This window comes from Podarcis cretensis, assembly GCF_951804945.1.
Source record: "Podarcis cretensis genome assembly, chromosome: 10".
In the NCBI taxonomy this organism is placed as follows: Eukaryota; Metazoa; Chordata; class Lepidosauria; order Squamata; family Lacertidae; genus Podarcis; species Podarcis cretensis.
In genome coordinates, this window is record NC_137179.1 from 41,961,632 (window position 1) to 41,982,514 (window position 20,883).

Genomic DNA, 20,883 nt, shown 5'->3' on the forward strand with positions numbered 1-20,883 from the left:
TCCCTCAAAAAAAGTCTTAAAACATCTTACTAAGAGTGCATTGAATGGTAATTAGATCACTCTTGTTTCCATTTGTTACTGTAGCCACTCCTATTTCATAAGTCATTCCAGGTATTAGGAGTTCAATTTTAAAACTCTCTGTATTGTTTACTAAGAACACCATGTTTTTATCCTCAACTGCAGATGGTCTTGCTTGGATATAGGATTCCTGGCCCTCTTGTGGCAGTTTCCAGTAGATAATTACATGGTCCTCTCCTATATCTTCTGGATGGATGAATACATTCGTAGGTGGGCTGACACCTAAACAAAGAAAATGATATCTACAGCGCATATCAGATAGACAAATTATTCCTAGTTGATTAGCTCTCCTTTTAAAACTCGGTTCTCAGTTGAGAAGGATGCATGCAGTCAATGATGGAAAAAGCATGTATTGTTTCAGTCATAGCTTCACAAAAATACCGTATTTTTCCATCTATAAGACGTCCCCATGTATAAGACGCCCCCTATTTTGGGGGACTCAGATTTAAGAAAATGGGGGGTGTATCCATGTATAAGACGCCCCTAATTTTTGACATTATTTTTAGGGAAAAAACCTAGTCTTATACATGGAAAAAAACGGTAATTATTTTAGAATATTGACATTCCTTCGTGGTTACTAAAATGGGAGAACTGCATAAATTGTAACACATGTTCTCTAACAACTTGGATAAACATTTTAAATTTTAGCAAAAAAGGAGGAGACGTTCTTACTAATTTACCCTTCCCCTACAGTTCCATCTCCTTCACAACCCAGGAGTAAACATCTGGCACCATAAGGGACTGCAGGGAGAGGGGGGAGTGAATGAAAATAAGATTGCTTAAGAATGAGGATTTGAGGTTGTTGTTTTTCTTACAATCAAGTGGTGTATAAATTTTGTGAAATAAATAATTAACTGCATGCTGAACTTATCTGTAGATGCTATCATCTTCCACATTTCTTCCTTTTGTTTAGGAGTCCTAGGATATATATCCTAAATTACTACCAGTTAAAAGTAATTATGTACATTGTTTATAAAATAAAAATTATGTACCTGTTACTATTAACATAGGATCCTCGTAGCAGCTTAGAGTTCCCTTTTCAGCTACACTTTGAATCTGTAGCTGATACTGATGGTATGGATTGAGATTTCCAATTACAGCAGAAGTGTTACTTTTTCCAAATGGAATGGCTTCCCACTTTGTTGTTCCACTCTCTAAGATGCTAATTAGGTAGTGATGAAAGGATGCATTACATGGGCTCATTGGAGAATCCCATTGCAAAACTATTTCTGATGATGTCACCCGTGTTGCCTTTACATTGAGTAAATGTAATGGCCCTAATGATCAAAAGATAGGAAAACAGAATTCTGATACAAAAGTAGCTGTTGGTACAAATACTTTTAGACAAAGGTGCAATAAATAAAATATTTACAGTCTATGGGCTGGACTCAACTACGTTGTTGTTGTTGTTTATTAAATATTTTTTAGATTTAAAGTCTTCAAATCTCTATCTCCCTATATTATTGTTTAACTTATCATATTTTCTCACACATACATTTTTGGCCCAGTTTTCATCAATTTAGTGGTGCACAGTGTTGGAGGAAAGCACATACATCTCCTTCTCTGTGAATAGGAGAATAGGAGAAATTACTTGCAAAAATGTGTACATTTGTTAAAATTGAATAGAAAAATTGGGGGTTTGGGGGGGAAGTCACACAAAAAATCTTGAGAATTATTATGAAGATTTTTTAAAAAAATCTTAAATTGCTGCAGAAATGTGGAGAACTGAACTGTGAGGTTTGAAAAATGAGAAAGTGAAAGAACCAAAATTGGCAGGTCTTTCCATCCCTACTCATAACTAACTCTTAAGTTCCATTGATTTAAGTGGGTCTGTTCCAACCAACATTTGATTCTGCTTTTTTTATGCAGAGATTTAAAGATCAATATATTGATCTTTGATCAATATATTGATCTATATAAAATATATAGATCAATATATTGATCTATATAAAACACAATATATTATTTTTCCATGGATGACATATATTAAAAATGTGCTACATTAATATCATATTTTATTGTAATGCAACTTACTTGTCTCTAGCATCCTCACTGGGTGTAAGCTAATATGTGCCCCTTCAGGGCTTCTTGCTGATAATAAAAAATTATACAAACGACCAGGGCACAATTTCAAAATTTTTGTTTGCGTTGAATTTAGAGTAAAAGTATCAGAATGTTGTTCTGAAAGTTCAAAGTAGTATTTAATACTGAGCTGAAAGTCTGAAGTAAACCAGCCAATCAAACTGCTCCAAAAAAGTGCTGCTTCATCTGTGCCAAAATCCTGCACCTTAAATGTGAAGTTTTCAGGAACAGAGGACACTGAAAAGAACAATTTTTAACACTTTAAATCCAAATGCCATTTTTGATCATAAAATTTAAATTATTCTTCATTAAAAGTATCTTTTAATAAAATGTTTTAACTTGATAGCAGTAATAAAATAATTACATTCATATTTGCAAATATAGGGCAATGGGATATAGCAGAAGAAAGGCATGAAAAAGTAATTTGGACCACTAGAATTTCGCTGAAATGCATAACAATCAGTTTCATTTTCTGGGATCATTGGCAGAGAAGAGAACTCAGATTGTCCAAAATATGGGGAATCATCTGTCCATGAGAGATGTCCTTCTTCCTGCAAGAATCAAAATTACAGTAATAAATTCCTCCTTGTTTTAGATAACTGCATTCCACAATACACCTGATATACTTCAAACAAGTGCCATGCCTTGTTCCTTTTGAGCAAGTTTATTAGGCGGGCTGTCAAAGCATGTTTCTTTTTAGGCAGGCATTTGACCTTCTAGTATACTGGGAATTGTTGGGTTTTTTCCTCCTACTATATGAGATCAGTTGTTGAATTTGGCTATTTTTTATTCTTGTCCTCCACTTGAGAGATTCAAGTGAATTAAAAGTGCACTGTAACTTAATTAATTAAAATAAAGCTGCCATTCCATCCTTGGAAGCAGTGCTTGATTGTACAATTCTCCCCTCAAAAACCACAGATACTTTCCTTGCTATGTCAGGGCAATTTGAGTCAAGGTGGCACTGTGGTCTAAACCACTGAGCCTCTTGGGCTTGCCGATCAGAAGGTCGGTGGTTTGAATCCCCGTGACGGGGTGAGCTCCCATTGTTTCCAACCTAGCAGTTCAAAAGCACCTCAAAATGCAAGTAGATAGATAGGCACCGCTCCAGCAGGAAGGTAAACGGCATTTCCGTGTGCTGCTCTGGTTCGCCAAAAGTGACTTAGTCATGCTGGCCACATGACCTGGAAGCTGTCTGTGGACAAACGCCAGCTCCCTCAGTCAGTAAAGTGAGATGGGCGCCACAACCCCAGAGTAAGGGCTCCAGCTAGGAATGCATGTAAAAAGTACAAATGACTGAGCAGAGCTGGATCTAACATACTAACCTCTGATATAGTATACTGACCTTGATGTCATTGAGACCTGTCCATAGCATGATTATGTGACTGAATGACCGCAGATAAGAAGTAAGAAATGCATGTTCTTCTTTATTCTTTATATCAACAAGATGTGCCCCACTTGAAAATAATTCACAGCTCTGTCGTGCCACACTCCAAGGCTTGCTTTCTTTACTTACTTTATAGCAGCCATGCTTGAAAGCTGTCCAACCATCTGAACACAAACCTACAATAGACATATAATTCCAGTATTCCAAAATCATTTCTCAACACACATGCACACATGACTAAATAAATCTATTTTCCTATATGATGACAGTTAAATTAAGCATACCCACCCCACCCACTATTTTTTCTAAAACAAATTAAATCATCATAGTTTTATACAAAAGGATGCTCTTATAAATCTACTTGAGTTGTACTGGAATAACAATGCCTGTATTCACATCACTGTAGATTGACACCATGAATAGCACTATGTCTTTTAATGTGCATATTTATATTGTATTGCATTAGTAAAATGTTAGGTTAACTTAAGGAAGTTCATGGGGAAAAGTTTCCCATTACCTCCTTCCACTTTCAGCCAACTAAGACCTCTCTGGAGCAATGTGGGGTAGGCTGTGGTGGGAGGGTGGGGCAGCTGTCAAGGACCAGAACCAGGTGATGGAAGTGTGGATTGCCACTAGATGAACCTATGGGGCACTGCCATCTTCTAACTTCAGTGATTCATAGGTTCATAAGCATGCAGTGACATCAGCCTGGTTTCACTCATATTTTAATTGGTTAAATCCAGTGCTATTTTTCTAGCAAAAGAGGTGCCAGAACTCACAATGAACACCTCCCTCATTCTCTTAGAATGGCAATGGCACCCACCTGAAAGGTGCCATAACTGAGTTCCAGCAAGTTCCGGCTGGGAAAAAGCCCTGGTTATACCTGTATTCTACTCCTTTGTAGAAATTACAAATGGTCTACATGGAGCTACCAGACACTCTCCCATCCAGGCACTGGTCATTTCTAAATTCAGTATATTAGATGCTTTTAGACCAGGAATAGCAAAATACAAAATTTGAAGTACACACCTGTTTCAATGTGAACATCCAGCATCTGAGACACATTAACAAAATCCAAGTGAAGCTGTTTAAATTTAAAACTAAAAGTGTACAACGTTGCAGGTCTCAGATCTGTCCATTCATAGAAGACCTCATTGTGCTTAAACATCCGAGAAATGTTATTACAAGAAATTTCAACAGAAAAATCATTAGCTAGAATATTCCAGCTAAACAATGCACTAGTACTTGTCACGTGTGTTTTGACGATGTCTGAAATTCCACCTGCAAACCAAATTAGAAAATTTCATCAGATTAATAGGGGGGAAATATTCACACAATTAAAAAAAATTTTTCCAAAATAATAGATTTGGGGTGTGTGAGAGACTGTTTCTGTTCAATATCAACTTGGCTATTATAAAATATTAAATGTAATCATATACCTTTTCCATCTTTGTGATTATGTTAAAAGTAAGTCCTACATTGTTGTACAGCCCCCCCCCCCCCCAGTTAGGCACATCCAATATGTGAGCGACCGTGTATACGAGCATCAGACCAAACCCGGAAGTGACCCAGAAACAGCATAAAGATGTCACTAAAACATCACTAAAAGGGCGGAGAAGGCTGTTTGCAGGCTTTTTCAATGTGTTTCAATGATATGCGATTTCACCAAAGTGTGTGGTGTCTCAGAATGTAACCTCTGCATAAACAGGGAGCTGCCTATACTTACGTGTCTTGAATGATTTTGCATGTAGAATTTTCCCATTCTTCAGTGACTGCACCATCACATCATATTTCTTCCCTTCCTCAAGCAGAATTGTAACATTTTGTGCTTTTACTTGTGTTGTGGAAACACTTTTCACATTCTGCAATTTAAAAGAGTGCTATTTTTTAAAAAAGAATTAATATTGCACTGTATCTGAGGCAGTAATTCTAAATACAGTATTAATTAAAGAGCATCTCATCCTCCTCTCCCTCAAGTTCCATCTTCCATGAGAAAAAGGTCATTTTCTATTGCAGCTCTCAAATTCTGGCATGCCTTTCCATGCATCTATGCCTCCCACCCTGTAATCTTTCTGCAACAATGTTTCCTCCCTCTTGCCTCTAATCTATATTATTACAGTGGTACCTGGGGTTAAGGGTACCTTGGGTTAAGAACTTAATTCGTTCTGGAGGTCTGTTCTTAACCTGAAACTGTTCTTAACCTGAGGTACCACTTTAGCTAATGGGGCCTCCTGCTGCCGCCACACTGCTGATGCACAATTTCTGTTCTCATCCCGAAGCAAAGTTCTTAACCTGAGGTACTATTTCTGGGTTAGCGGAGTCTGTAACCTGAAGCATCTGTAACCCAAGGTACCACTGTATAGGCTTTCTGTTTTGCTGACTGGTTTTTGTTTTTATTGTGGTTTCAATTTCTTTTATGGTTTTGTTATTTATCACAAGCGCCCAGGTTATAATCATTCAAATGGCATTTCTGTTGGAATGGTCTATAACTAAAAGAACTATAGAGAGTCCAGCAAGTGCAGCAACAGACTCATTTACTATTACATTCAGGTGAAATAAAGGTCAGATTGCCTAATACCATGTGGATTGGAAGGGTCCTTATAACATCTTCCCTGTTTAGACTTCCTTTTTTTCCAACCCATAGGGATTACACAAAGGTTAACCATTTTCTCTTAAACTTTCTTTAGACAACCAAAGCACCCTTGCCAACATTATTTTTTAAACAAACATGTTCAACCAAATCCTGCGATCAAATCAAATTAGTGTAACTGCTGAAAGCATGTGATGCTAAGCATACAGCCTACTTTTTGAGCCAAGTCATCAGTGAGGTGATATGTTACAACGTAAAAATCTGGATTCCTCCCTTTCGGAAACTCTGACCACTCCAAGAAAACAGCTCTAGATGGCTTCTTTACTTGACCACACTCCAGGCCACCAGATATCTGCAAAACAAAGATGCAGTATATGTCAAATGATAATCAAGTGCATATTTGGAGGGAAAATAATATATTGTTGCTACATATCACTTAGCAGTCATCAAAGCTAATATCTACCTAGCTTCATATTATGAACTTATCTAGATTGTAATGCTCAGCTGCTTTAAACTGCCACCTTACCAAGAGGTTCTTCTTTGACTAGGAAAGTAAACTAAACTTCTGGGCATGTGCAAATCTGCAAGGATCTTTGGGGATACACAACCTTCAAGCATTCATGAGTATTTAGTATAGACACTGGACACCCTGAAAATGGCACATCGTAGGACTTAGATCTGCATGCTCACGACATCATCCCAGAAGCAAGGAGATCTTACATGAGGGTACTTGATGACCTTTTTGAGTTGCTTTAAAAGGATAAAGGTAAAGGGACTCCTGACCATTAGGTACAGTCGTGACCAACTCTGGGGTTGCGGTGCTCATCTCACTTTATTGGCCGAGGGAGCCGGTGTACAGCTTCCTGGTCATGTGGCCAGCTTGACAAAGTTGCTTCTGGCGAACCAGAGCAGCGCACAGAAATGCTGTTTACCTTCCCGCCGGAGCGGTACCTATTTATCTACTTGCACTTTGACGGGCTTTCAAACTGCTAGGTTTGCCAAATGGTTTGCTGTGAAGCTTAGATGGGGATAATGCAGACAATGTCCACATTCAGAAAATCTTTAACTTCTCCTTAGCTTTCCCTTTATGTGTGCAGTTTAACAAATCAAACCATAGTTTGTTGTAATTCACGAAGCAATTTGTTATTGTAATTGAAACATCAAAGAATAGCTCACTTTATGCAAACATGACAAATAATGCTAGATAAACAGAGCTCACAATGTCTTACCTGAAATGCGCACTGTATAACAATCAGTAACCAAACCGCTTTGTCCATAGAGTGGGATTGCTTTGGCTCTCAGATTTTGGTTTGGGTCAGAATCCCAATAGCTAAATTATGGTTGCATAAACGTAGAAAAATAAGATACTTAATATAGCAGCATCCACTTGTTGCATTGCTTTTTTTCATCTACTGCATTGTTATTAGCTAAGCATAGGCGTGGCCAGGATTTTTTTTTGGGGGGGGGAGGCTTCTGTTAGGAGGGGTAGGACCTCAGATTTGTATTGATTTTGGGGGGAAGCTGCCACCCCTCCCGCCCTTTGACTACGCCCATGGTGCTAAGCTTTCAGTTATACACACTTGCCAGCAAAAAGAAGCAACCTTCCTGCCTTACCGCGAGAAGGGGAGCGGGGAATGTGTTTAGAATAGTCTGTCGTCCAGTCCATTTAGTTCTCACATGCGCTTTTACGCACTAAGAGGGAGGTGGCGAAGGAAGCCCCCAAACGCACGTGCGAAAGAAACCTCCCTCCTATTCTTCCCCGGCGCCCTTTTCAAATCTTCGCGCTCCCTCTCCCCAGCTGCGCAGAACCCACCTGCTGGCAAAGGGAAGGGAAGGCCGCCTTAGGCGAGCAGCCGCCGTCTTCTCCTGCGTGTCCAGCTCTTCCTTGGCGCGGGCGCTTTCTGGTCCCCGTGTCCAATTACTTCTGGCGAGTCTCGCCTTTTTCCCTTCTTTAGGCTGCAGCGGGGGGTACGTGGGAAGGGAGGTCTCCATGGAAACTTGAGGAGGGGAGGAAAGGAAGGCGAGGCAGCAGGGGGAGGCTTTGACACCTTCGTTCTGAGGTCCATAGGAACGAGCGCTCCCACCCCACCCCCCTTTAAAAAACTTTGCCTTAAGAATCCAGTTTGAATCCTGAGCTCCAAAATGCATTTGGAATTAGACAAATCCGGATAGCTATAAACGCTCAGCTTATTTTTAAAGAAGGGGGGAAATTCTGTTTGTGGGAGATGGGTGGGTTAGGATTGGGTTGTGTGTGTTTTTTAAGATTCAGGAGATTTGCATTAATAACAGTGCAGACGACCCAGCAAAGCCTTAAGACTGGAGGACCCACAAGGCACACAATGGCTCAAGGGTCAAGGTGAAAACGAAATGGAAGCTTGAAATCCATTTCTCTTCAGAGGAGGAATACCTGAAGGGCAGGGAGAGGAGGGTTGGATTTGCATGACTTCTGTAAAAAAAACAAAATAAAATTAACCCCCCCCCCAATTTAATCAAACTGACCAATTATATAGTTTCATTCACCAGATTCCTAAAGCTCCAGATCACCCCGTAAGAAAATTGTTTCCATTTTTGTGGACAGGTGTTCATGGACATTACGGCCTCACACTGAAAAGGACAGTGAAAATGAATGCTGTCATCACTCAAGGATTCAAACTGAGTTGACCAAAGGTTTATCCAATCTCCACGAAAAGCCCAACCCTAGAGCATCTGAACTAGCCCAAAGTCATTTCAGGGGAAAAGGTGGGGTATTAGAAAAATAGAATTGTAGAGTTGGGAGGGACAACAAGGGTCATTCTAGTCTAACTTACTGCAGTGGAGGATTTATTTATTTTTAATTTTTTTGCTCAAAATGGAGCTCAAACCTATGACCCGGAGATTAAGGGTCTCATGCTCTACAGACCGAGCTATTTTATTATTTATTACATTTCTATACTGGCCTTCATACCCAGATGGATGTGTTCTGCCACCTCTGTCATGTGCTTTGAACTAGCAGTTACTGGGAATTGCAGTGCTGTTTCACTCATGCTGCTTGTGGACTCCCCATAGGGATCCAGTTGATCTCTATGAGAATAGAGTGCCGGGCTAGGTAGGCCTTTGACCTGATCTGGCAGGGCTCTTGTTAGGTTTCCAAATCTAGTCTAAGCTTTTATCAAAACACTGAACATCCCAAAGGAAAGGGGTAAACTAACTTTAAGAGGGGATACTTACACATTAAAAACTACATTTATAAACCTCTTGTAGCCTCCTGCAATGTTTTGAAATTACCTATGTAGATCACTCCAAAATCTGATAACTCTTCTGTTTTAAAATATGGAGATAAAGCAAATCACGATGGTGAGAGTTGAAATTCTAGACCCAGTTGACAAATTAACTACAGTTCTGGATAGAGAATCCACCTGAGAGTTCTTAAATAACTCAGATGTGAAATTGTCGGTCTTATGACAAAAATATGCAACTCGGCCTTAAGATCAGTTGCCACATTTAACACAATTTTTTAAAAAGAGAGCCAGTGGGGATCCAGGAAATAACAAGCCAGTTTGTCCTTGGAAAACTGGCGGAAATCATATAAGACTTGCTGAAGCAGAACTAGCATGATTTGTGCAGTTAAGTCCCCTCGCTAACCTTTTAGATTTCTTTGAATGTGTCAAGAAGCATAGAAAGAGATTATCTAGTTGACATGGTGCTCTTGGGCTTTTAAAAAAACTTCTGATGAAGTCTCAGCAAAGACTCCTAAAGCTTAGCATAAGAGGACAGGTCAGTAACTGGTTAAGGAACAGGAAGAGGATAGTAATGAATTGAAAGGTCTCTGAATGCAGAGCATAGAGAGCCAGTGTGGTGTAGTGATTAAGAGCCGTGGACTCGTAATCTGGTGAACCGGGTTCGCGTCTCTGCTCCTCCACATGCAACTGCTGGGTGACCTTGGGCTAGTCACACTTCTCTGAAGTCACTCAGCCCCACACACCTCACAGAGTATTTGTTGTGGGGGAGGAAGGGACAGGAGAATGTTAGCTGCTTTGAGACTCCTTCGGGTAGTGATAAAGCGGGATATCAAATCCAAACTCTTCTTCTTCTTAGCATAAGAGGACAGGTCAGGAACTGGTTAAGGAACAGGAAGCAGATAGGAATGAACTGAAAGGTCTCTGAATGGAGATGTAGAAAGTGGAGTCCCTGTCCCTTTTAACTTGTTCATAATTCATCTAGAGTTGAACTAAATGGGCTTCCGGTGTTATCTGGCTGGGATCTTCTTATGTTCCTAAGTTTTAAGAACAATGACAAAGTAAATGTGATACAATGTCTTAATAGCAAACAGCTCCCTGCACCTGAAACAAACTCTGCTTTACTGTAGAAATAAAAAAAAAAACTATGTTGCTGTTTGAATACATTTCAGTGCAATTATTTAACATTTGGTCTCAATTTGTTGCATACAATTCAGATATATCCAAAACTGTGTTTATGTTGCAGGAAGTAATATTGTATCTGCGTATATTTGTAGGATTTCCTGCATTGGGGCCACGGCCGTATTAGATGATTGGTGTAACACTGATGACACAGCATATAAATAAGTTTTTAAAGGAAGATAAGCATAGATACGGCTTTCTTGTGCAAGAGCACTTTTCCTCCATATAATGGGGGTCATGTTCACTGATCATCTAGAGTGTGAAACAGATACATTATAACTTTTGCCAAGCGGAAACTTTAAGTGAGGGCCAGTCTTCAATAATCAGCATAAATACTCCTTTAAAAACAAAGCAAGTTATTTTTGCTTGGGTGGTGCATTTTTTTTATCTTAATTAAGGAGATACTCCTTAAATAAAAATATTTTTGTTTTCCACTGCTTCTAGTGAACATTGTGAGTTAATTAAAAATATTCACAAAGTAAAACCAGGGGGCAAGCTACAGGTTACACCAGGAATGGGGAACATTTTTTCTGTTGGGAGCTTTGAGCAGAGCCAGAGCCAAAAGTCAGAGTTTGCATACTGCAGGACTGCAAAGCACCTCCTCCTTCCCTCTCTAGCTCTGTCTCTCAGTCTCTCTCTCTCTCTCATACACACAAACACAGTGCAATAATTCATAGTAATGTAAGTGTCTTTTAAAATATATTTATTTACTTAATAGGATATGTAACAAAAGCACAGTATTCAGAAGTTGCAGGTAGGTTAACAATTCAATAATGCCCCATGGTTCTCAAGATGTGCTTAGATCAGCAGATTTGTATCTGTAAATAGTTTTGCACAGTCCAGAGTTTCACATGTGTTTATCTGAATTTGCTCTAATCTGCAAATCTAATATGCGTCATTGGATGTGGAACTCCTCTTTCTCATGACTGCACTAAGATTTAATATGATGAGGTGCTTGTCTGAAATCCTCAGATTGGTTTTAATACAGAGTGAGGAGCTTTCAGATTCTACATAAGACACTAACTCCAGAAGTAACTATGCTCTTTGACTTTCATTATACTGCACATTTTTAAATTCTCCTGATACTATTGTCAAAGTATTGGGCGCAATATACAGGTTATTCCAAAGCTGTAGTATTTATTGCAGAACAATCACATATATTTATAACAAAAAGTTATCAGATATTTTCATCAAAATAGTAATATAATATCTTTAAATTGTTTAAATAATAATAGCAGTCCACCCAAAGTCCACCCATTTTCTTCTTTTAACAGAAGTATACATAAATTTTGTATCACTTTAATCCAAGGGACATATCACAAACACCTGTAGCTCTTTTTTAAACCCCGTAAATATCAAATCATGTCAGCAGTGATTAATTAGTAGTTTTCAGATATACTTTAACAGTAGCCACAAGATTCTGGGGATGTTCAAAAGGAAAACAAAAAATGTAAAGTGTGCTGGAAGATAGAAAACAAACAGAAAGACACAACTGAAACAAGGAATACCAGTTTGCCAGTAATTTATTGCAAACATTTTACTGCACAGTGTAACGTTTACAATAATTGTAAGTATAAATGAGTGATACCAACAGACACGCTAATAAGCTACAAAAGGTTTCCAGTTATCATTAGGGATGTGTACTTGATTAACATTATCGTGAACTGATTAATTCACACATCTAAATGAAGTTAAGTCGATGAACTAAAATGAACTAATTCTTGCATATATGTTAACATGTACAATTTTGCTGTAGCATTAAAACAGTGAATACTATCAATTTTAATATATTTATGAAACATGAAAAATATGTTTATATATTAATAAGATATTTATTAAATCTGAATACAATAATAAACATACAGTAGCCTGTTTGGTTATGGTCTTCCGTAAGATTCCAGACAATCTTAATTCCACTGGCATGAACAGTCTGTGGGCTCCTGGATGACATACAAGATTTCAGTGCCATTTCCTGAGCAGTAGAGTGGCACGGTGAGATTCTGCACTCCGTTTTCACGACAGCATTTACAGAATCTTAAATGGCTATTAATGTTGATATTAAAAATTGTGGCAGATGGACATTTTCCATCACAAGAAGCCACATTAATCTGTTAAGAGAGACAGAAAGAAGCAAGAAATAATCCGTTACTTGATGCTTTGGGGTGAGGAGGAAGGAAGCAATTTTTTGGGTGAATGTCTACTTTGTGCACACCTCATCTAATGACTTCACAGGGCTGCTTCCCAAAAAGAGAACATTATCTGTAGGTAACTAGTTAGCTCTGGTTGCTACAGGCTGTTTTCAGAGCTGAATGGGGAAGTTACACTCCCCACCTCTTACTTCACATGAAAGATAGAATCGCATAATTGCAGAGTTGGAATAGATCCCTCAACTAAAGCGTAAGAGGCTCAGAGTCCAACTCCTTACAAGTACACATGTGTCCTCAAGCAAACATCTGTTGTGCCTCCAATCTAAGGCAAACACAAATGAGAGAGAAAGAGAAGGTGATTTGTGCCCAGCAGGTCTCTGCTCAGCAACCTGACAGGGTATTGTCTCCATTCACCTACCAAAACATTTATCTAAAGCATTTGTTCAAGCCAAACATGGAGATACATCCATTCCCAGGAGATGCAGAAGAAAGAAGAGCTTAAAGAACTCGCCTCACATGCCAAATTTGCCATAAAAATATGCACCCTGCTCCGATAGTTTCATTTATCTGTAAAAATTAACTCGTGTAACTTGAAAAATGAATTCAGCCCAATCCTAACCTTTGTATTGGTTAAGCTGCAACTGCAAATGTACCTCTATAACCACGGTATATCAACTATACTTCAAAAACATTGTAATTAATATATACATATAGAAATGAAATCCGCCCCTTAAGGGTGGGAAGATGTAATACCTCTGTTTTGTGAGACATTATAGTAAATGATTGATTGTATATACTTACATGGAAATATATTATCTTTTATCTGGTAGCTCACAAAACAGAGGTATTATATCTTGATCTCTTAAAGAGATTTTATTCTGTATGACATCAAAGGCATACCCGTTGTGAGAAGACAAAGGGGGGGTGTTTGTTTCTAAAGCACATTATGTGCATCTGTTATATATTGGCACACTTCGTTTAGAGTAGGAGGACATTTAATGATAGACGTCAGTGCTCTTGCCTGGTGTCAGCAATTACGTTGTGTACAGTTTATCTGGAGTCTGAACAGAAGAGCTCAGCATTTCTCTCAGGGAAGAGGCAATTAAACTGTAAATACATATATGAGTAGGAGGACATTGCCGGGGTGAGATATTTTCCAGATGTCAGGGCAGTTGTGGGTCCTATTTTGGTCTGTAGGTGTGGGTGTGTCTTTATTTTGCACACTACCCTTGAGTGTTTTAATGGTTGGCTTGTTTTATTACCCACACTGACTGGAAGGAAGTAACCTTTATTATTATTATTTATATATCACCCTATACCTATATACACCCTATACAACAACCGAATACCCCCTTTTAGGCACTTATACTTACAGGGCTCCGACTTAGGCAGTCATGTTTCCTTATAGTTGTTCTGACAGTCACTTTTTGGCAAATCTTTTCATCTCGTTTGCCTAATGGAAAATAAAATAACCTGCCATTTACTCATATATACTTGCTAAACCAGGAATATAATTTTCAAAATAACATTCATTAGGCCATGATTCAAAGAGGCCTTTAGGTTTGTGTTGGTGCTTTTGAACATGCTCCAGAGCAGTTCATCCTTCCCACCAACCTGCCATCCTTATGCTTAGATATCAGTCCAGAAGTTCTGGGAGCCTCTCATTAGGTGATTCTAGGACTGGTTTCAAAAGTGAGAACTCAGGAGCCATATTGAATTTCTAAAATCTATCTCATGGTTCTATGGACAATGGCCTTTTAATGAGCATTTGTTAAGGGTTAACTTAAGAGTAAATTCTTCAGTACTGGTTTGTGATGCAGGAACATTCCTGATAGAATCCATTTTGTGTGGAAGAGATGAAGCATGATATATGTCAGAAATTGTTCCAAATAGGTTTTTAATCCATTTTTAACACTCCCATGTTCACTGCATATGTTGAGAGGATTCAAGGATAAAAATGTGAAATCTACACAGGAGTGCCAATACAATCATGGAGCTTCCATCAGCCATGGGAATTGAAGCATTATTTCAATGTTAAAAGACAGTTCTATGATATACCTCTTTTTGTGAACAGCTAGGCCAATAGATGCATGTGTCTATATCACAAATGCCCCCACATCCACCACCTCACAACGCAAACTCACAACACAAATAAGGGCACCATCTTTCCCTCAGTCACAACTTAATTGTTTCCTAGCACAGCACTGTGACAGCCATCACTGCAAGGTGGCTCTTTACTTAGGAAAGAAAAAGCCTCAGCAATTTTCTCTTTAAAACAAATGGCCCAAATATTCTGATTCTGCAAAGCGATAAGCATGAACTAAGTAAGGTGTGTAATGTCATCTAATAAATACTGGAAACACTGAGTCACAGAAGCATATCTACAACATCTCTATAAAGAATATTAACATTTTAACAATTTTTAAAGGAAACAAAATACATTATTAAAAATAGTAATACCTGGTTCACAATTAATACTATCAGTAGAGACTACGGGGCTAATGGCAAAGGGTAATACACCCCGTCCAGAACCTGGCAGAATTATTGGGAACATAAGTTTTTTTGTAATATAAAAACATATTTTTACAAGAATAACATTGTATTAATTCTTACACTGCCAACTGTAATTTCTCTTTTTTTTTCTTTTTGAAAAATAGGAAAAAAGTCTTCCTATTTTTCTCAATTATTGACAACCTGCGCTTTAAGACTTGCCTGGGTAACAAAACTACAATGTTCACACAAGAGATTTAAAAATAATTATTCTAGGGGGCATCTTATGACTCTGGCAAGGTAAGAATTAAATATATGAACTCACTTAGCATGCATTTAATCATTCTCCTGTTAAAATGAAGATTATTGGTTCCCATTAAAACCCAAGGAGCTGCAAGCTATACTTGGAGCTGACTTTTAAACTGCTTTATGAAAGAAAGCACATGCTTTTAGTTTTATATATATATATATAAACATTCTCTATTAGCATGTAAAATAGCATTTAATTTTGTTGCATTTTTTGTTCTTAGAAGCCATTTCACCCAATGGTTCTGAAGTATAACAATGCCTTTCCTAAGACTATGGAATTCTGCAAAAGCTACGGAGTTTTCATAATACCCTGAAGATACATTGAGTACACTGAACTCGTCTGCTTCATATAGTGAATGGAGAAGGAGAAAGATGTGGCTTCATTGAGAGCTTAATCAGCGTTGGTTATCTACATAGCAGAATTATTCTCCTTAATATTTTTCCTAATGTCTGTCACTCAAAATATTCGCTCACCTGGAACTCCAGGTGGGCGGCCATTGCCACATGGTGCGAATGAGGAAGCCACTATCTTTTGACACGGATAGGGAAGGTGATGGTCACCTGGCACCTCCAGCCACATCGGGCTCCTAGGTAAAGGTGGGCAGTGCCCACTTAGCCAATCAGAGGGGCTGCGATCAGCCCATGCCTAGCTTATTTAAGGTGGTGGCCAGGTGCAGGCCATTCATGTCTATCACTCAAAATAGTGATCTCTTTAGCCAAAGCCATATCTAGGGCTTTAGTCATTATATATGCAAGGCCCATACCAGATGCCCTGAACACATGTTTGCAGATACATGCCTTCAGGCAGTATTATGTTTTCAAATGAAAAGAAGTGTGGGTGTGGCCTATATGCAAAGGAAAAGGGGGGGGGGGCTCCAGGCACAAGCAAGAAGTGCTTTCCAGATCCTAAAGAAACAAAAAGGCAGCTGCATGGAACAGAAGTTCCCAAGACATTTGGCAAATTGTTAGAGGCAGGTTTTCTAGGAGATCATCAAATGCATCTCCTGTTGGGCTGATTACATTTCAGTCTGCTTTAGTGAACTGCAGCATGAAAGATTTCCCAATGAATATAAAGAACAAACATCTTTCCCTTCGTAAAGATGTTAGGAACCACCAATCTGTGTAGCTTGCTTTGTATTTCTTTAGTGCTTCGCTTAGAGTTGTTTGTGATCCCCCCAATTCCGTTCTTACTAGAGCCCATGCAGGTGTTGAAAGTTTGTTCTTCCTTCTCAGTTAAAATGTCTACAATTCCTCATATTCGTACAGTTCATATTCTTCATATTCACATTAAATATTTGCTTTTGAACTATGGTTCAATGTGGTATGTGAATGAGGCCTGTGAAAAGTTCCCACTGGCTATCAAAGTTCTGAAATGTTTAGGTCACTGCAAAATAAGCCTAGGGGAAACTGTCAAAAGAGAATCCAAGTGTACAATGTCCTTCACTATCCAGATGTGCTAATTCATGTCAGAGAGACCTTTTTGATTCTGAAATTGGAATATGCCATACAATATTTTGTGCAAATGGCTTCACATTTGCGCATTACAATTTGATACATAACTTCTTACAAGGGAAATTGTCTCTTTTTAAAAATTCTTTATGCATAATTTTGCTCACTTAAATATCTTGTTATATATGGACTTGGACTGAAGATGAAAAACATTTATTCCTAGAGAACACATAACAGGAGAACCTAAAACGACCATCACACTAAGTTATAAATCAATTCTCTATTTATTTTTTTTGAACTTTTATTTCAAACATGTGTGCATGAATTGTTCTGGAACAATCTAGGCAAATATCTATAGCTATAGCTATATATATACAACCTCATTTATTAAAAATACAAAGTAGCTTTTAGTTTCACCCTCTGCTGTATTTGGCGAGATTTGGTTATACTCCAGAAGAAAAAAAGTTTAACCAAAAAAACACACAACCAAAATCACCATGTGAGCAGCCATATAAAGCAAGGCTTGTCAATGACATTTGTTAAGACTACACATACATTACATGATTTGGGATGGCATGCTTTTTATTTCCACATGTCCCACTCAAAAGGAGTGAAAAACATACACAGCTATCCGAAACCGAAGCCAAACTAGCATACAACTAGCACTGAATGCAGCTTTTGTTCCACTTACACGTCCTGCAGCAGCCATCATTATATGTCTCTATAGTGCCTCCATTCTGGGAAAATAAAAAAAAGAATATTTCAAAACAGACTGTGCCCAAAGGAACATCTTGATAAGTCTGAATGACTCTTGTAAACCAGGGACGACTAATCTTTGGTAGGGTTGTCATATTTCAAAAAGTTTTTGAGCTATTTTTTATATATGGAATTTGCCACAAAATCTACACTTCTGACATGGGTTGCCATACAGCTGGGTTTTCCCGAACATTTTTTCCAATTTTTGGAAATTCCGCCCAGACGCAATTTTTGGCGGGCAAATCCCAGCTATGTCTGGGAAATTCTGAGCCTATGGCAGCTCTACCTTTGGTACTCCTGTATAACTTTCATGTTAAGAATCCTTAACGTGCAATCCTTATCACATTCATCTTGGAGTACCGTATTTTTTGCTCTATAAGACGCACCAGACCACAAGACGCACCTAGGCAAACAAGAAAAAATATATTCTGAATCTCAGAAGCCAGAACAGCAAGAGGGATCGCTGCACAGTGAAAGCAGCAATCCCTCTTGCTGTTCTGGCTTCCGTGATAGCTGCGCAGCCTGCATTCGCTCCATAAGACGCACACACATTTCCCCTTACTTTTTAGGAGGGAAAAAGTGAGTCTTATAGAGCAAAAAATACGGTGAGTCCCAATTAACTCAATTGGGTTTTCTTCTGAGCAGACACACTGCGAGTCACAAAATCTGAAAACCGTGAGCCTTTGCATTAGCCACATTTATTCTAATCCACTGATTAGAATCAGTTCTGATGTATTCATTTCAATGAAAGAAGCAGATCCACAAGCATTCATGCAGAACCACCCACATTTGCACCAGAAAGCTCATGGACTCATGGACAGATAATGACATTTTCATTTATGTAAATAAGACTTTATGTAATTAAGATATTATTTGCCGTCTGGCGTAATTCAGAAAAAAAGATTAATGAAAACACTGAAATGTAGACATTTTCTCTATATTAAACAGTAACAAGCGGATTGCATGCTCGAGAAAAATGTTATTTCATATATTTCTTCATTTGTATACAATATGTATAGGATTACAAACCTTTGTGCACTCAGTCTCATTAAAGGGTGGGCAAACCACACTGGAGCCAAGCACTATTGCACCACCAGCAGTCTTTGTGCATTCATATTTAGTGCAGTTTGAGTCCCATGTGCTTCCTTCCTATAAAGTAAGCGATCAAATGTTATTCTTCAGGAGAAAAAAGAACAGATTAAAAGACCAGAGGAACATTAACTTGACATTAGGGTTTAATGGCTATGGAACTGACCACAATCAATGTTTTCTGAGAACACCATATTAAGAAGAGAGTTTGGATTTGATATCCCGCTTTATCACTACCTGAAGGAGTCTCAAAGCGGCTAACAGTCTCCTTTCCCTTCCTCCCCCACAACAAACACTCTGTGAGGTGAGTGGGGCTGAGAGACTTCAGAGAAGTGTGACTGGCCCAAGGTCACCCAGCAGCTGCATGTGGAGGAGCGGAGACGCGAACCCGGTTCCCCAGATTACGAGTCTACCGCTCTTAACCACTACACCACACTGGCTAGCACTCACCATTGTTTGTTGCCTTCACACCACTTGGGGATTCCCAGGCACGGGGTAGAGCAGACACAGGCAAACTCCGGCCCTCCAGATGTTTGGGACTACAATTCCCACCATCCCTGACCACTGGTCCTGTTAGCTAGGGATGATGGGAATTGTAGTCCCAAATATCTGGAGAGATGGAGTTTGCCTATGCCTGGAGTAGAGTCATAACTGAGCTTATAAAGCCCTGCCTTGAGAGTGCATATATAACAACTTAGCAGAACTCTTGCTTCTTACCTTGCTATGCGGCAGGCGTAGAGGCGGCTTTAACCGTGATTTACTCAGTTCCAGTGCAACACAGTGGTACCTTGGTTCTGAATCAGAATGCATTCTGGGAGTCTATTCGACTCCCAGAACCATTCGAAAACCAAGGCACAGCTTCCGATTGGCTGCAAGAGCATCCTGCAGCCAATTGGAAGCCACAGAAGCTGTGCTGGACATTTGGCTTCCAAAAATCATTCGAAAATCGGAACACTCACTTCTGGGTTTCAATCATTCCGGAGTTGATTTGTTCGGGAGCCAAGGCATTTGAGATCCAAGGTATGACTGTACTCAGTCACAGTTAAGATGCAACATAGTTTGCACATCCACTTCAAATTATGACATCATGCTGTAGTTTGCATCCAATATTCTTAATTGTTGGCTCAGTTCACATAATAACAGGGTTGGTCTGTGAATGGTATGCCCATCCACTCCCTCCTTGCCCTGCCCCTCTGTCTGTATACATGGCATGTTAATTTCCTGTGACATCTAAATGGGGAAACTCGGGTTTAAACTGACTTACAAAGCAGGATGTGCAACTGAGAGGAGATAGCTTCTTTCTGGCCTCTTACAGGTTTGTTTGGGTTTTTTGGTCAGATTTTTTAATTGTTTGTAGCGATGGCCATTACAACGTAACTCACACAAACAACCAAGGCAAATACAGGAGTAAGTTAAAAATCCATATTTTGTTGAAAATACAGGTTGCCTGAAAGCATCCAAGGTTTATGCTGTTTTTTACCTCGTATGAAATAAGAAGGGAGGCAGTGTTGTGGGATGAAAAATCCCATAAAGATCTGGACCATAATTTTAGAACAAGAATTTGGTACCAAGAGGTCTGAAAGAGCTGCTGCTGTTGAACTGTGTTCAGGTCCTACACATTAGATTTTCAATTATAGTGTTTTGGATCAAATGTGCCAAACATCACCTGACTTACAAGAGTTTGTGCAGGTGGCAGCCCTAACTATTTTCTGGCTTGTTATGACGCCCATATGGACACAAGCACCAAATATTCAAGGTGGCTTCCAACCAAAGAAAGTTTGAATCAAGAGTAGGAATATGTGGAACATCTTCTATAGGATTTAATAATTTTTATAAATTAAAGACAACATAGTCTGAATTCTGATAATGTAGTCTATTTTTTTCAACTTTTCCAGAGGACTTACTTCATAAATGACTGAGGTTCCATTGCCAGAATAGAAAATACAGGACACATTTATGCAGGAACCACAACAAGCGTGTTGACTAGGAGATGGGACATATACTTGGTGCTGTTAAAAATATAGATATTTTGTGTTTAAAAAGGATAATATTAAAAGCATTATTTTCAAATACATACTAATAACTACAACCATGTCATGGATTTAATGTGTT

The 20,883-nt window shown here is 38.8% G+C and overlaps 2 protein-coding genes across 4 annotated transcripts in view; both read right to left on the reverse strand.

Moving 5' to 3' along the window:
• PTPRQ (protein tyrosine phosphatase receptor type Q) overlaps nucleotides 1–7,971 on the reverse strand; it is a 108,272-nt gene extending 100,301 nt beyond the window's left edge. For all 3 annotated transcript variants that reach the window (XM_079991791.1, XM_079991790.1, XM_079991789.1), the window contains exons 1-10: nucleotides 7,948–7,971; nucleotides 7,364–7,464; nucleotides 6,349–6,486; nucleotides 5,271–5,406; nucleotides 4,574–4,825; nucleotides 3,503–3,720; nucleotides 2,525–2,711; nucleotides 2,113–2,397; nucleotides 1,071–1,355; nucleotides 31–300 (exon numbers count right to left, since the gene is read on the reverse strand). In XM_079991791.1, the coding sequence (XP_079847917.1) occupies nucleotides 31–300; nucleotides 1,071–1,355; nucleotides 2,113–2,397; nucleotides 2,525–2,711; nucleotides 3,503–3,720; nucleotides 4,574–4,825; nucleotides 5,271–5,406; nucleotides 6,349–6,486; nucleotides 7,364–7,411 (1,819 nt within the window). In that variant the 5' untranslated portion in view covers nucleotides 7,412–7,464; nucleotides 7,948–7,971. The remainder of the gene's footprint in view (nucleotides 1–30; nucleotides 301–1,070; nucleotides 1,356–2,112; nucleotides 2,398–2,524; nucleotides 2,712–3,502; nucleotides 3,721–4,573; nucleotides 4,826–5,270; nucleotides 5,407–6,348; nucleotides 6,487–7,363; nucleotides 7,465–7,947) is intronic.
• A 3,952-nt stretch (nucleotides 7,972–11,923) lies between these two features.
• Nucleotides 11,924–20,883, reverse strand: part of OTOGL (otogelin like) — an 82,161-nt gene continuing 73,201 nt past the window's right edge. The window contains exons 52-57 of the mRNA XM_079992039.1: nucleotides 20,676–20,780; nucleotides 18,712–18,831; nucleotides 17,618–17,663; nucleotides 15,139–15,210; nucleotides 14,052–14,131; nucleotides 11,924–12,639 (exon numbers count right to left, since the gene is read on the reverse strand). Of these exons, the coding sequence (XP_079848165.1) occupies nucleotides 12,439–12,639; nucleotides 14,052–14,131; nucleotides 15,139–15,210; nucleotides 17,618–17,663; nucleotides 18,712–18,831; nucleotides 20,676–20,780 (624 nt within the window). The 3' untranslated portion in view covers nucleotides 11,924–12,438. The remainder of the gene's footprint in view (nucleotides 12,640–14,051; nucleotides 14,132–15,138; nucleotides 15,211–17,617; nucleotides 17,664–18,711; nucleotides 18,832–20,675; nucleotides 20,781–20,883) is intronic.